Here is a 16082-nt window from a genome sequence, read left to right as displayed (position 1 = left end):
ATAGCAAATAGTTCTGTATGTTAAAGCACCCTACTGAGGTTGAGGTCCTTGGCTGGAGAAAGGTGAAGCAGCCTTTCCAGGTGTGTCTCTTCTGCCAGGTGAAGGTTGGAAGCATTTTGTATATCTGTGATGCTTCTGTATTGGGGCCTTTCTGAAAGCTTTCCGATTTTATTCTTCTGAGAAACACTTTTGAAATAGAACATTTCCATAAAATAAGAAAATAATTTCCTGACTTTTGGGTTTTTTTTATTTTATTTGGAAAAAAAAAGTTTACGTGGCATTCTCTGTCAATTAACGTATGATTATGCAGTTGTTATGTGATGTAATGTGACTTTTTAGTACATAGGAGGTAGAGTTAACGTATTGTGAAATTCCTGGCTTTACATTTCAAAACTCCACTGTCATGTTGTATGAACATATTTTTTGTACATAATTCCCTTTGGATTTTTTAATGCAAAAATTTGAGAGCAGTTTTAAGTATCTAAAACTTTTAAAAGCAGTATCGTCCATTGCACAATGATGCAGAAGCGGAATTATATGTTTTCCAAATATTAAAGCCTTTCCACTAGTGCATTGAGTTCTTATTACTCTATCCTAACTGTCACCTTTCAAGTCATTTTAGTCTTATCAAACTGACCATTGGTCAGTCAAGAATAATAAATGCTACAAGTGTCTGTGTGATCAGAGTAGAGGAAAGTGAGCAAGTAGGTAGGCAGCAGACATCAAATTAGGTGACGGATGATTCCAGCAAGGGGCTGAAATGAGTTGTTCACAAGCATCAGAGTTATATAGCAGCAAAGGGAAGTTACGTAAATATTTCCTCCATTTAAAGAGCTAGCTGCTACTAATGAGACCTACTAGATGGTGTCAAAGAACATAAAGCAGACAAACACTGACAGCAGAATTCACGATGTTTCAGAGTAACTGTTCATCTAAGTCCTGACCATTTAATTTTTAAAAAGGAAAAAAATAATTGATTTTAATCTGATCATTCTCTTCCAAACACCCTGCAAGTGTTCAGCTTTTTTTGTGTTACCCATAATTTATTCACTTCTGGATATAATTTAAACATTTATAGCATCGTTATTAGAACTTTGTATGATCAATTTTAAATGTTTATGTCAAATGGCAAACATAAGAAAAGGTTTGCTCTTGTAGAGAAGCATTAAGCAGTCCTCCTTTGAAAAGAATCTCCATAGCATAAAAATTGGTTATATGATATTTATAAATGTCCTTCTGTGAGTGTGTCTCCAGAGACAGGTGCTTTTGAGCATTAACATGACGTTGCTGTCAAATATGATGTATAACACAAGCGTAGTATTTCAAAAGGTGCGTTTGGTCTGTTTCTGATTCAGAATATTTTACACGCTGTACGGTTGGGTGTGCTGTTTTTAAAATGCAACAGTTTCAATACTGGAAGAATGATTGATCTCTGATAGTGTTCATGCTGATGTGTGCTAAAAAGTCTACCAGAGCAAGTGTAAAAGTAATGAATACCATACTTTGGTTAGCATAAACATAAACATTACAGTTTTCAGTGTAATATGAATGAAACTATAGTCATATTTTAAAAGAAAATTTATTACTATATAAATAAAACTGTCCTGACTGGCTTTCATAAAAATGTAAAAATGTTTCTCTCTAAATATTGTAGGAAAGAAAAAGAAAGAACATTTAGAACCATGATGCTGTATTTGAAAACAGCATTTTCATCACCATGTGAAGGAATATGTCAGCTAACAAGGTGCATAAATGTTTTGATCAAGTACTTATTTTAGTCAAGTTACTTATGTTTCAATGTCAACGATTGTTTTGCAGTACCAGTTGTAAAGCAGACTTGGGAAAGAGAAGCTGCCCTTATCGAATACTACAGTGATTACGCAGACATCTCCATTCCTACTATAGATTTAGGCGTACCTAATACTGACAGAGGTGAGCTATTGACAGTTGTTTTATCAGTTTTGGGCAAGTAACTGTCTAAAGATGGTAAGTTTTATGGATGTCATGCATATTTCATGTATAGTATATAATTTAGAAATTGTATATTTCTATAGCACGTTTGTGCAGCCTGAACTAAAAGAACGCTTTTGCCACACAGGAAATGGATAGAGAGTACAGTTCACCTATGTAGGTAGGTGAACTGAACTATTTAGTAGAAACCTAAATACTGAGTATGAAAGCGTGGTACACTGATATACTCCAAGAGACAAAAATTGGTGTTATTACTCTTACCCAGAGTGATACCTCTTGAGTTACTGATGATGTTGAGTAAAATCGTCAATGGTAGCAGAAGTCATAGATTTATGTCAAAGACCTCAGACAGTGCCAGCTCATTACTGAGCATAAACTACTTGCCATGTGGTATTCAAATATTATATGTTTGTGCCTAGTATGTCTTGATTTAAGCACAAAAATTAAATGTTAAGATTGGAAGATCTTTTTATGACAAATAATGTGGTTTTAAAGTAATTTACTTGGTGTTTGAATAGGAAAAAAAGGCTATGGGTATGATGGTTTCCATGAGTTTATTAATTTTAGGGCTTTTTCTTTCATTTGATCTATTGTTCTTAGGCTTATAGTCTCTGCTACAGGCCATTACTCACCTTCTGAATTAGAAGTGTCCAAGCTGTGGCCTGTTAGCTTTGTCTGGCCCACTCGGTCAGTTGTTCTGATCTCTGGATTATTTTCAGCTTTCCAGGTGCCCTTTTTTTTTTGTCCTCCACAGGGTCTATCAGAGGCAAAGAGAGAACAGGCAGGGATTTCCATTTGCACAGGTGCAGTGCGACATGTGCAATCAGTGAGTGTTTTCAGGAGGTAGCAGACCCGCTGAGCATGCGTGGATCATCTGTAGAAGCCATGCCCAGTAGTTCTAGTCACACCAGGAGGAAGGCACCTTCCATGTTCAGCCTTTGAACGTTGCTGTGGGGAGCAGTGGGACCTGTGTGCTACTGGTATTCTAAACTAAACAAATTGTGCTGAGTTTGCTCTAGTACTATTTTTGTCCATCTTTCATGATGGAATATAATACAGAAATCTTGGTTTTAATTTTGTAGATGTTCATATATCAGTCCTCATTAAGTTCATGGTTTCACAAAATCAGCAAAGCCAGGACTTCCTTCATTTCTTAAGCATAGTTACTGCATTTTCTCAAAAAATATTTTAGCTGGAAGTAGCTTCAAATATAGTATCCTATCCTTATTTTTTAATGCTTGTCTAGTAATTGTAATATTGATAGCGATAATTGCTTTAGACAATCAACTGTTATTTAGGTGAATAAAGACTATTTGCAATTAGATTTTTCTAAGATCTAAAGAAGATTCGGTAGAAGTCTGAAACTTCTTGTTTCTCTTGTCCTGCTCATTCTGAACAAGGGTGTTTCACTTCTCAACTCCTAGTAAAAGGTGTTTTACCTCTCAACCTCATTATAGTCTTGCGATAAATGTTAAGACCTTTCCTTGGAGGAAGCTATCAGGACCTGAGTTGCTGGTGATGAGTATGGTAGATTAATGTAGAGTTAAATATTTATATAGAAGCAATGGACTTGCCTGATGTATCATGAAATGCTATGAAAATATCTTGGAGTATTTTGCAGAACATGTTTCTATCAGTCTCCTCATTTTACCGTTTTCAAAATTAAGAGTAGCAGATTGCCCAGTATTGTCCAACAGCTTAACAGGACAGCTGGAATATAGCTTATTTTTCAGGATTCCATAATTCAAAGAATTTCCATACTTCAGCATCCTTCAAAAGTACGTTCCTACATAGAAAGCAATGATTGTGTTGGAATAATTTGTACAAACACCATTCAGCACAACAAAGGATGTAATTCAAACTTGCATCTCAAATATTTTGCCAGTCATTTCCAAAATGTTTTGCATAGTGCCGTAAAATATTTATTTAATTCATGAATAATTGTTATTACAAAATCTCGTTTTATTTAAATGTATATATTCTGTTATTTCTCTTCCTTTAGGTCACTGTGGCAAAACTTTTGCCATTTTGGAAAGGTTTTTGAATCATAGCTCTCCCAGAACTCCTTGGTTAGTCATAGTGGATGATGACACACTGATAAGGTATACATTGCAATACTTCAGGAATTACCACTGTTCATGTCAATAGGAGTTTTAGCAATATTCATCTCTTATTCTGTATTTAAGAGATACAGCTGTTTTATTAGTTATGTAGCTTTATATTCCTTTAAGGAAAAAAATTGTCACTTTTCTTCAGCATTCCTTGACTGATTTTAAAAACAATGTAATCTTGTAATTTGATAAAAACTATGCACATTAGTGTTATTATGTAATCATATAGTCTGAATATGATTACGCGTTGCGATTCTTCAGTGTAGATATGTCTGAGCTGTTTGGGTTTAGTCGTTTGCTAATACGCTTTCTAAGATGTGTTCCTCACATAAATGTGCCAGAAGAAAGGTTCCGTAAACTAGGGTCAGTTGTCAGAGCCACCCAGAACGGTGTCCAGGGACTTGCCTTTGTTAGAAAATTAGATCACATTCACATGAAAACTGACACTGCAGTATAAGCAAAATAAGGCACAGTGATCAACCAGCGGGATCACATGGTCACGAACATGAGAATAAGTGGTTCAAGACAATACTTTACATTAAATAATGTGACAGAAGAAGAATTTGGAAGAGGCTATAACTGTAGATAAAGCAATATTTGTATAACTAAATCTACCTTTTTGTTTTTCAATTCCCAGGGAGAAAAGATCATTTGCAAAGATCTTACCATTGTTTGGAAAAATAATTTCATGTTTTCTCTGAGATGAGACTCAGTTTTGCTGAGAAACTTTGCCTGCTTCAGAAAAATATTTTAAGCTAATTGATTCATCATTTGACCAAATTCAGCGATCATATCTCGTAGTAAATAACCCATCTTAAATTTCTGTTTAAAAGTTTGTATCTCTGGTTTTTGTAGAATTTCTGAATTACTCTTATCATTTTTGTGCTATTTACTAGAATGCCATTTAGGCTAGCAATGTCTTGTTTCAAAATGAATGTCTACATGATTTTTTTTTTTTAAATGAATTTTCATATTCTAGTATCTTCAGACTCCGAAAATTGCTCAGCTGCTATGACCCAAATGAACCAGTATTTCTCGGAGAGCGTTACGGTTACGGCTTGGGAACAGGAGGATATAGTTATATCACTGGTGGAGGAGGGTAATTTATTTAACTCCTACTGAGACCTACATCAGTCCCTGCTTTGAATGCAAATGTTTTGAATTACAACACAGATCAGTTTCAACAGAAACAGTGATCTTTCCTAGTACGATTAAAATGTAATGATGCTCAAAGACCTAAATGTCCTAACTAGTAAGAAGTTGTGCTCCCCATTGGGAACAGATTTGTAGAGCATAACAGTTGGTGCTGAGGACCATGCATATTTCAGGGGGGTCAATTTGTCTTGACTGGTCCTGTGAACTGAGTGCCTATTATCTGCACCACATGTTCTCCTGATACACATCATGCAGCCTTGTTTCATCTGATAGAATTCATTCTGCATACTCAGAGACCATCTTACAATGTGATTCAAAGTGTAGTAAGCAGAGACAATTGGGATAGTTGCTTAAAAAAATACACTCATGATCTGAACTGTTGTGGAGTTTGCGGGAGAACCCAAAGCAGCACACCTGGGGATACAAATTGCCACAATGAAAATATTTGTTCCTGTTCTCTTTCTTTGTCCAAGCATGGAGAAAAATGATAGTGATTCTCCTTCTGTTTTTGAACTTCATGTGCTGATTTCTGGAGAGGTGGCTGAGCAAGGAGTTTGATGTTGATGTCCTGGAAAATAGTTTCTCGTAGAAAAAGATCATTGTGAGTTGATCTCATGCATGGGACACAAGGATCCCTGTGATTATATGCAAAATTTGGTTTAAATTAACATGTATATGAACTTTCAGGTTGGCTTATATTGCAATAAGAACAATCTTAAGTCTCTGATCTGTCCATCTTGTGTGTCTAAAGCAAGTAGTGCGGACGTCTGAATGTCCGTAGTGTCCTTCTCTGTGAAAAGTAATGGCTATAATAACTTATTAGATTCTTATCCATCCACGAGTAAGTAAAAATCAACTGACTGGCCTTCTCATTGTTTTGCATAGTTGCATAAGATCTTACGTAAGGAGGGTTTATGCTTGAGTTAAGAAACAAACCTTGTACTGGTCCTGGTATGTTTCTTGGTTGTTGGTCCTATACTTCTATATCTTTTTAGTGTTTATCTCTTAGTTTCTATTCTGTCATTTAGATGTGGAAGTTTGGGGGTTATTTTCATTCATAGGTTTGAGCAGATAGAGGCACAGATCATGTATCTTGCTCTATACCCTACTTCTGAGAAGGTTCGTTTTAACTGAAGAATTCTATATAACTGAAGCGACACAGTCCAGATAATCAGCTAGCAAGTATATTCCCCAAATGTGTGCAATTTGTGTCACACCTTCCGTGTAGCAACACATGCTGGTCACAAGTCCCAACTCTTTTTATTTTCTTTCTTTTTTTTTTTCAAGGCTCTAGCTTATTATTCCTTCTCTATTTGATCTGAGTACTGAGATACGACTTCCTATCGTGCTCTCCATTTTTTTTCTTTTTATAATACATGCAGTCTTCAAAGTTGCAGTGATAGCGATGGCGTCTTTTACAACTTTAATCTGACAGTATTCTCAGGTCAGTCTTTTTGCCTTAGCCTTGGTATTTGTAGAAGTTTTGCTATGTCCCAGTGTCAAGCGAAGGATTGTCATGTAGTGAATGAACTCACAAAGCCATGTAGTGATTTCAGTGTGAATCTCATTAGTATAACTTGTAGTAGCTAGAGTACCCTGTATTCTGATCGGACTGGGTGGATGATGTAACTTCAGAAAAGGCAGCTATAGGAATACTAGACAGGAGTAGATTCCCTCAGTTGTTGAATTTAAGACATCATCATGTTTCTGGTCTATTGAAGGCTTATTTTGGTGATAATGATCTAACAGGTCCAGGCTTTGGTTGTTATTTAGATGAGCGATGAAGTTAGTATGAAGAGCCTTGCAATGGCTTCAAGGAACATTTTTCACTTACAGAGAGAACAGAGGATTCAAGGAATGACAGTTCAGGTTTAGAGTTCTTTTCATTTAATCGCTACATGATAACTAACAGGACCATACATTTGAGTAAGATAGAGGAGAATATCCCTTTGAAGTCCTGGCCAAATGTAGGAGGAATTATCAGCTGTGGTAAAAATGGTGGCTAGCTAAGTAATTGTTGTAATAACAACAATTGGCATAATTGGTATAATTAATTTTCATTATATAAAGTAATTATCTTTCAGAAAATGCCTCTTGCACTACTTGTCAGTACTGACTTCTCCAATTTTGACATTTCAGATATGTTGTACCAGAGGGCTACATTTTGTCTTGCAATTTTATATCATTTAGCAATATTTATTAGTTACAGTCATTTGGCTTCTCCAGTAGTTATTGTCTTATATGTTTCATTTGCTTTTTTTATTCAGGATGGTTTTCAGCAGAATAGCTGTTCAGAAACTACTTGCTAGTAAATGCCGATGTTACAGCACGGATGCTCCCGATGATATGGTCCTTGGGATGTGTTTCAGTGGCTTAGGAATCCCTATAACACATAGTCCACTTTTCCACCAGGTCAGAGAGTTATTTTTACTAGTATTTAAAATACATTTCATTCTTTTAAGTATACACATAAAACAGGACTCATAAATATTGCAAACTTGATCAATGTGTAATAACTATAACCAAGATGCTGCTGCTATACCTTATTTCTCTCCAGAACAAGTTCTATCAAGCAAATAAGAATATTCTCAAAGCATGGATTATTACAATGCTTTAATAGTTTATTAAAGTTACCCTACGACTACATTTTATAAAAATGCATTTTATAAAAAATGCAGTCAGAGGTGGGGACGTTGAGAAACAAATAGAATTAGGAGCCACATACTTTGAATACTTGTGATATGTCCTCTAAGAAAAGAAAAAAAACCACACTACAATACTTTTTTCTTCAGGTGATGGAGAACTGACTGTGAAATTTTTCAGTAAATTTGTCTTCTCTACTTATCTGATTTTTCTATTGATTCAGTGTTTACTATTCTGAAATATCTCATTAGTGAAGATATAAAATATAAAAGTATTCCCAGAACTGTTGCTTTTGTGGTGGATTCTGAAGAATGGTATAAATATGATAAATTGCCCTATGCTAGCACAAGGGAAAAGGAGGTCACAAAACAAAATTTTCTTCTGAGTATATTCTCTAGTTTAGGAGAAGTGGATTGGAATAGATTTGAATCTTGTTTCTGTCTTCCAGAATATTTAACGATCTAACTGTCGTGTCACAGTGGAAAACACAATGCACTGAGTCTCAGAGATTTGCCGCCTCATAAACCAAATAAACACTTTACCTTCTCTAGCGAGCCCGGTTTTGTCCCCTTCCCCCTTCGAACCTAGTTTAAAGCCCTCTCAATGAGCCCTGCCAATTCGTAAGCAATGACCCTTTTCCCCCTGCGAGACAGCTGGACTCCATCTGTCGCTGGACTCCATCTGTTTACCTTCCTTCCATGGCATTAAAGAGAAGAAGCACTTTCGATTTTTCCTAAACAGTGCACAACTTCTTTAAAAATCAAAATTACTGAATCACTTTGAAAGTGAAATCCTAGCAGTTTGATTTTCCACACAGAAAATTACACTTGAATTGTAATTCATCTTTACTGTCGCTTATAACAAATTCTAATTTAACATACCTTGAACAGAAATTAACCCTGGGGGGGAAACTACTGAATAGAAATTGATTCTATTCAAATATTCAGTGCTGATTCTATGAATTCCACTATTATGCAACAAATATTTTAAAAATGAGAAAAACAAAATTGGATTTTCTGTCAACCAGAAAATTATTTTTTAAAGACTTGACTGAAATATTATGATGTACAATGTTCCCTGAAGTACACGAATCCAAAATGGCACTGAGATTATATTAGGAAACAGAAGCAAAGATATCTTCATCCTTAGAGTATCTATGATATAACAGTGTTTGCTCTTTCTTACTGGTTTCCTGTTTGCTACATGCTAAGATAGATATGTATTCTGAAACCTGTTCCAGAGGCTTTTGACACGATGAGACTCTTGAAGAGAACAGGAAGCTTCCCATGTTGAGTGGCAGCCAGGGTTGTGGTCTTAAAATATAAAATCTGGGCAAGAGCAACGTATTTGGCTTTTGTAGAATACCAAATGCAAATTTAGCACAAAAAAAGCAAAGATCGCAATAATTGTTTCCACAAAATGTAAGGAAGAAGAAATTAATGGAATTTATATCTTAAGGTCAACCACCTATAAAGAGGTATGATTCTGAGAGCAATGTAATAAAAACAATAGTTATTAGAGCAGATCTCATTCTTCCAGAATTATCAAAACACCAAAATTTTGTCTATAGCACAATAAAAAGCTGATTGATTTTCAAACAGCAGAAATCTTTGGTCTCAGATATCTAAAATCGATCCAAAGTAAATTCTTCAGGTTTTTGAAACCTACATGTTCATTAAAGTTTTTTCAAAAGTCTTGAGGGGGACAGGCTCCCTCTTGATTTCTTCAGTGGAATTTTTAAGAATAAGCACTCTGGTTTAAATATCAAAATTAAAAAAAAAAAACAGCAACAACACACATTCAGATTTCTTAATGTCAAATTCTGTTGCCTAACTTTATGACTGGAGTGTATACGGAACTGCATGAAGAATGAGCATGTAGAATTCATTAATACTGCCATAAGTAGGTGAAGTGTGCAGTATTAGATCAGTTACTAGCTTAGGCATCAAATCAGCGATTCAGTATCCAAATCACTCAATTTTCTTCATGTGTTTTACATCTAGAAAAAAATGCATGTGTACATTTCATGCATTTCTCTTTACAAAAACTCTATTTACAATGGCAAAATCTAGTTATTTTACCAGGGACCACTACAGGTGGGGCTTTTTTATATAATGATGCACTTACATGCCATTTAACTGTCAGAGGACATGAAACATGCTTGCTGCATTAAGAAGTCAGCTGCGTGATGTGGCTGTGTTGTAATTCTGTCTCTTTTGATAAAACCTGATAAAGAATAACAATGCAGTTTTCCGGCACCACAATATTTCCTGGTAGGTAACCTTTCCCAATCATAAAACTTGATCTATTTCGTCTGCTTACGGCCTTATTAGGATCCTACAATCACGCTGGCAGTGCTGGCGACTCTCATTAAGAGGAACAAGAGAATATTACTTAAAATAATTTTCTCATTATTGAGTCCAAACTGTATCTTCAAACAGATGCAATACAAACTACACTGTTTATCACTTGCTTTCATAGATGGTGCCCATTTCCTCCTGAGCAGTAGGGCATATTTAATATCGGTGTACTTCATAGCATGATGACTACAGCACGAGTTTAAGATCTAAACTGATGCCTATCCTTTGATTTAATAGAATGATGTAAAAAACCCCTTTGTTATCTTGTCTATTTTGTCAATGCCACATTGCTTTGTTATGATACAGAGGCCACTGAATGGTGATACTTTCTTGTTCTGAAATTATTCTTCATCACTGAGTACTAGTGGTTTTGGTTTATTCTTCCATCTTAGGCACGGCCAATGGACTACCCAAAAGGCTACCTTTCTCACCAAATCCCAGTATCATTTCACAAGCATTGGAATATTGATCCAGTGAAGGTATATTTCACATGGCTGGCACCAAGCACAGAAGAGTCACTTAACGGAAAGAAAGTTGGATATAACAGGGAGGATTTATAAGCAGTAGAAGAATTTAGGTGTTGATTAACGTACTGCAGATGAGAGACAGTCACTACTGTGATTTTTGTGGTGTTCTCACGTTGTTCATCTGTTCATGACATAGAAGACAATGTTTTGTTCCTGCTTGTTACATTCCTTCAGAGCAATGGAAGAAGGCACCTAACTGACTTTTGGATTCTTTGTTACACTTGGTTTCTTTCTAAAATGTTTTTGGGCTTTGTATACCAATGAACTTGACACACATTTAAAATGTCTCGTACAACTCTGTGTTCTGGTTTGGGCTTTGAGTCAGACAGCATCAATTTACATCTCCTTCCTTTGTTCTCTGAAAAGCTGAAGTGATGTATTTGGGAGCCTAATATTGAACATGTGTTGAACATCTATTGAACGTCATCTCTCACTGACCTACAGAAAACAGTTGTCTAAACTGTTCTGGAACAGGTTCTTGATAAATCAGAGAGGAGACATGACACCGTTTCTGTGACCAGGAGCTAGACTGTGTGAAGGCTGTGTTCCTTTATACTCCTTTCAAATAGAAACATTGTCGTTTCCTGGTAAAGGTGGACCAAACACGAACCACTGTTGTACCTTTTAAGTTTATTAGCATTTGTGAGGAATGTCATGTTCAAAATCGAAAAAAAGGTTAAGGACAGGGATTTCTTAAGTGGCCACGGGAGGTCACTGTGGCTCCTTTAGAAACCTAAGTCACCGTGTATCTATTTGGCAAGTATAAATGTGACTCTTAAGGATTTTTGCAGAACTAACACTTCAGTATTTCTGATGTGTGCATTTCAATAGTATATGGATCCCAGCTTTAATATTTTGTAGTATTCCTAATTTATATCATCAAGATAAGTAATTTTATGCATACGACATGTAAAGAGTGTTTCATATTTAAAATGTTCTTAATTTTTTTTCTTTGAGTAATTCAGTTTTGTAAAAATGTTTGTACAAAAACTGGCTTTAGTACATTCTAAACTAATTTTTATACTGTAAAACTGCTCCTTTTAAGATGACAGTATATGGCGCTTGTATGCTGTTATTTAACTTCACTTGCTATATTGTAACCAAATACAGGGTCTTAAAGCCATACTGCTAAAGTAATTTGTGTTTTGTTTTCTTTTAGTAGGTTAAAAATTGATTCCACTCCAAAGTAATGCAATACTTGCTCTTAAGTCAAAGTAGGGGAGCCACTGAGTCCTGTTTCAGTAATTACTGAAGTTGTATAAACATTTGTTTGTGAATGTAGCTTGTGGAATTTTAAGCACTTGAATAGCAAGCACATATTCTTAATAGATTCAAAATCTGATTAAATAGGAGCAATCCATATTATGTCTTTTTTTTTCTTTTTATTTCCCACTACCAGTGCCTTAAACAGTAGACATTTTACTGATACCAGGACTATGTTCTCCGGTACCATGGGTGAATTGTTAATTGTGTTTACTGTTTAGAACTGTGAGAGCTGAAAGCTGAATAAAAGCATTCTTCTTTAACCTTTTGTGCCTTCTTCCTCTTTGCAAATGGAGTACAGGATTATTTAAGCACCTGTGTCATAATTTTATCATCTGAATGGTACTCTGTGGTCGGTTGTACTAAAAGGCAGCTTACACTTGGGGGTTTTTTTTTCATATTCTGTCCTGACATGCTTCCCCAGATTAGGTTAATCTTCAAGTCTCTGTTTTTGTGCAAATGAAAAATGCTTTTGCAGTGGACTCCTCACTTTATTTAACTGTTAGGTTCTTGTGAGGAACTCTGACAAGTGCAGTTCGAATGTCTGAAAAAGATTAAAAGTCCTATCAGAAGAAGACACGATTTTGTTTTACAAGAACTGGCTTACCTCTATTATGGCTTGCCACTTGTTCACCTACGTGGTATAATTAACACTTCAACAAATGCTTGCTTTAGAAGCCTGTAATTGTCCTGCCAGTCTTTCAAAAACTGATAAAATATTTGCTGCCTTTCCAGCATCCTTGTAGGTGTTGCTTATAATGAGTGTTTTCGTGATCTTTGTTAGCAATTCAGCCACTTCATTCTTAAAATCTTTCTCATTTCTTGGATGACTATCCTGGAAGGTCGGATGGGGTTACAGTGAAGAGGGTAGAGGTTGTAGAAATGCAGAAGGTAAAGGAGTTACTGAAGGGAAGCTGTAAAAACGTACTGAAGTCTAGGCAGCTTTTATATCCTCACGTTAGCACACGCGCCTGTCTGCTCATAGGCTTAGATACTGATCTCCATGTTGGAGTCAGTCTGTGCAAACCTTTCAGAGAAGTTTCTATCATGCTCATCACTGCTAGGACAGAGGGTTGTGGACTTACCTTAACGATGGACAAGCTCATGCTGCAATTCATTGCTTTGGTTCCTCGTGCATAAATTTGCAGTCTTTCTCCAGCCTCTGCAGAACAGACCCACCCACTCTGGGTGGGTTAACTCCCACCTTTACGTCCACCTGCCCACAGGCAAGATCCCAAAATAGCTGAAATTACAGCCAGTTTTAAACAACACGGCTAATGCAGCTTATGGCTCCATGGGCAGACATAATAAAAGCGCTACTCTTCTTGGAAAGCTCTATTCAAGCACCACAACTCTCCACACACTGAAAAAGGCAAGACCGTACTGCAGAAGAGTCCAGCTGCAGGACTGAATAGATCCCAAGAAGCGATAATGTGGCCTGGCTTGTTGCATTGTCATTGCCTGTATCAAACACGAAGAGACACTGAACAGAAACATGAAACGCAGTGAGATGAGTCAGATTCTTACGGCCCCTTGAGCTGTTTGTTTGTCAACACTCATTTAAGTAGGAAGTACCTTCCTTTCAGATTAAAAAGTAACATATTCCAGAACTTGCTCGGTTTTATTTCTAAAGACAGTAAGAAACAATGCGAAGGGTGATAAGGATCTGTAAAAATAATGGAGCAGTTTTTGTTTGGTGAAAGACTAAATATGCTAGAAGTATCCATTTGAAAAGGCATGAGTGGGGCAGAAGTCCATCTAATCGTGAATGATACAGAAAAGGTGAACTGGAAGTGATTTTTCACTCTCTCATAACCCAGGTACCGAGAGGTACACAACAAACCTGTCAGGGTAGTTTCAATACAGGCAAGTGTGTTTCGGCAGCGCTAAACTGAACTGCAGAACCTGATGGCATAGGTGGTGCAGGGGCTGGAAAGTGCAAAAGGGCTTAGAAAGGGATTGCACAAAATCATTGCAGAAAGGTCCATAAATGGCTAATAAACACAATGGTTTTTAAGAAACATCGTCAAGCTAGGGCTCTAAACTACTAATACTTGACACTGGACAGGTACACTGGGCTAAACGGACCTTTGCCCTGACTCAGTACGACTCCTCCTATGTTATACTGCTACGCACAAAGTTCAGTTCAAAGGGAAGGCTTGGGGGTTTTGGGTTCTACCAACAGTGGTTATGGGTAGTGCTTCAGTTCCTGTGCCCATAGAGTATCAGAGTATCCTGTGGGTGTACAAGTCCAGAGCCGCTTCAGAGAGAATGGATCAAAACAGAGGATCTGTCAAACCCCTGCTTTCCTCTGCCTTGACAGTGTCTGAGGACCCCAGACAAGAAAATGGTTGTCAAGTCTTGGATGATGAGCCATGCATGCATGCACACTTAAGTGCTGGTTCACCACAATTTATGGGCCAAGAAATATGCCAAAGACCCCAAAGCTCGGGCTCTGCAGGGCAGCCAGCCAAGCTCTCTTTGCTGAATATGGTTTTAGGATCCCAGAGAAACTGAGCAACTTTTTGTATTGGGAAGTAAACAAGCTTTGGAGCTGATATGTCAACACCCTCAGACCCATCTGTCAGTAGTCTGCTTATCAGGAGGGCTGATCACTTTGGGAGGTGGTCTCAGTCATTTCTAAGCCCTGCATTACAAGTGGGAGTTAGGGTTTGATCTTCTAGAGATCATATTTGAGGACAAAGTGATTTGAGGTCAACCTGCTCCCAAGTTTAACTATAAATGCCAGATATTCTGTGGAAGGCAGGGCTGAACTTGGGTTCTTTCCAAATCCTGTGTTTCAGAGGGATAACTTATGCCTCGCCCTCCTTTGGCTGACTTCCAGGGTCCTCAGACAGAGCACCATAACTGAGCATGCCTCCACCTGGACAAAACAGTTCTGCTTCCTAGCTTTCCTAATGTGGCAGGAAAAAAAACAAAGCCCCTTCCCCTCCTGCCCAAGCTGCTCACAGAGGACCCGCTATCCAAACCTGTCCTCCCTCACAGCGTAGGTGCTGGGTGAAATATGTTCATCTTTGGCGAGCAGCTGGCAGAGGCCTGGTGGCCACCCACGGGAAGAGAACAGACTCTGCGTTCTCTTCCCACTGTTCGGGAAGTCCAGGTCTCCTTTATAGGACTTTCATCTCCATTATTTTGTGCTGTCTGCTAGGGGTGAGGGACTCAGTTCTTTGTGGATGATTTCCACAGATTACCCTCCAGTAAAGCCTCTTTAAAGATTTCCACATCCTACAGTTCTCATGGTTTTTTTGTGGGCCCTAGTTAAGGTTTTTCCTGAAGCATGCCACACCTCAGCAGGGCTGATGTCTGTCACAGCAGCCTCCTTTGCGTTTCTGGATGTCTTACTCACTGCCACAGCTATTCATGAAGGTGACCTCCTGATAGCCACTGCTTCTGCTGGGCACATATTAAAAATTATGGCAGATCATCCTTAGCAAACTTCTTCATCAGTAGGAGGCCCCTTCAGATATCTGAAGCTTTTCCCGTGCTTATGACATTTTCCTTCAAACTAGGTGTTCAGATGACCTGTTTTGTTTCCCTTTACATCACACCATCAAGATTGAGATCCTGGGTGTCCTGGATCCCCAGAAAGGTCTGTCCTTTTTGATCCACAGGGCCAAACATCTTTGGCGTATTGCAGCAGTCACTCTGATAGCCCTGCTGGGCTACCTTCCCTGTGCTTTGCTACACCATGATTTTCTGGTTTTGCAGGTTGAAAGGAATAGACACAAGGCACCCTTGAGACTACACACCTGGTTGAGACCAAATGTTCTTGAACACCTCTCTGCAAACAGCAACCTCAGCACAGCTCTGGCAAATACAGTGTTGGGGCACCTGTGCACCTACTACAGATAACCGATGGAGCAATACTTCCACCAGCTCCTGGTCTGGACAGCACACAGGCCCATAAGACCTGAATTTACATGTAAATTATCATTCAGACAACTCCAGTAATTCAGAAGTGATATCTTCCCCTGAGGGTTTGTGGTATCCTCTGATACACTGCAATTCCTGTTGCAACTTGGCTCTCACGT

General features: G+C 37.7%; 1 protein-coding gene across 1 annotated transcript in view; it reads left to right on the top strand.

Annotated features, from left to right (window-relative positions):
- B3GALTL (beta 1,3-galactosyltransferase-like) overlaps positions 1-12281 on the top strand; it is a 69348-nt gene extending 57067 nt beyond the window's left edge. The window contains exons 11-15 of the mRNA XM_009327865.1: positions 1819-1932; positions 3974-4073; positions 5062-5181; positions 7505-7649; positions 10633-12281. Coding sequence (XP_009326140.1) covers positions 1819-1932; positions 3974-4073; positions 5062-5181; positions 7505-7649; positions 10633-10800 — 647 coding nt within the window. The 3' untranslated portion in view covers positions 10801-12281. The remainder of the gene's footprint in view (positions 1-1818; positions 1933-3973; positions 4074-5061; positions 5182-7504; positions 7650-10632) is intronic.
- The last annotated feature ends 3801 nt before the right edge of the window (positions 12282-16082 follow it).

This window comes from Pygoscelis adeliae, unplaced genomic scaffold (assembly GCF_000699105.1).
Source record: "Pygoscelis adeliae isolate BGI_AS28 unplaced genomic scaffold, ASM69910v1 Scaffold14, whole genome shotgun sequence".
Classification (NCBI taxonomy): Eukaryota; Metazoa; Chordata; class Aves; order Sphenisciformes; family Spheniscidae; genus Pygoscelis; species Pygoscelis adeliae.
This window is presented reverse-complemented; position numbering and strand designations above follow the sequence as displayed.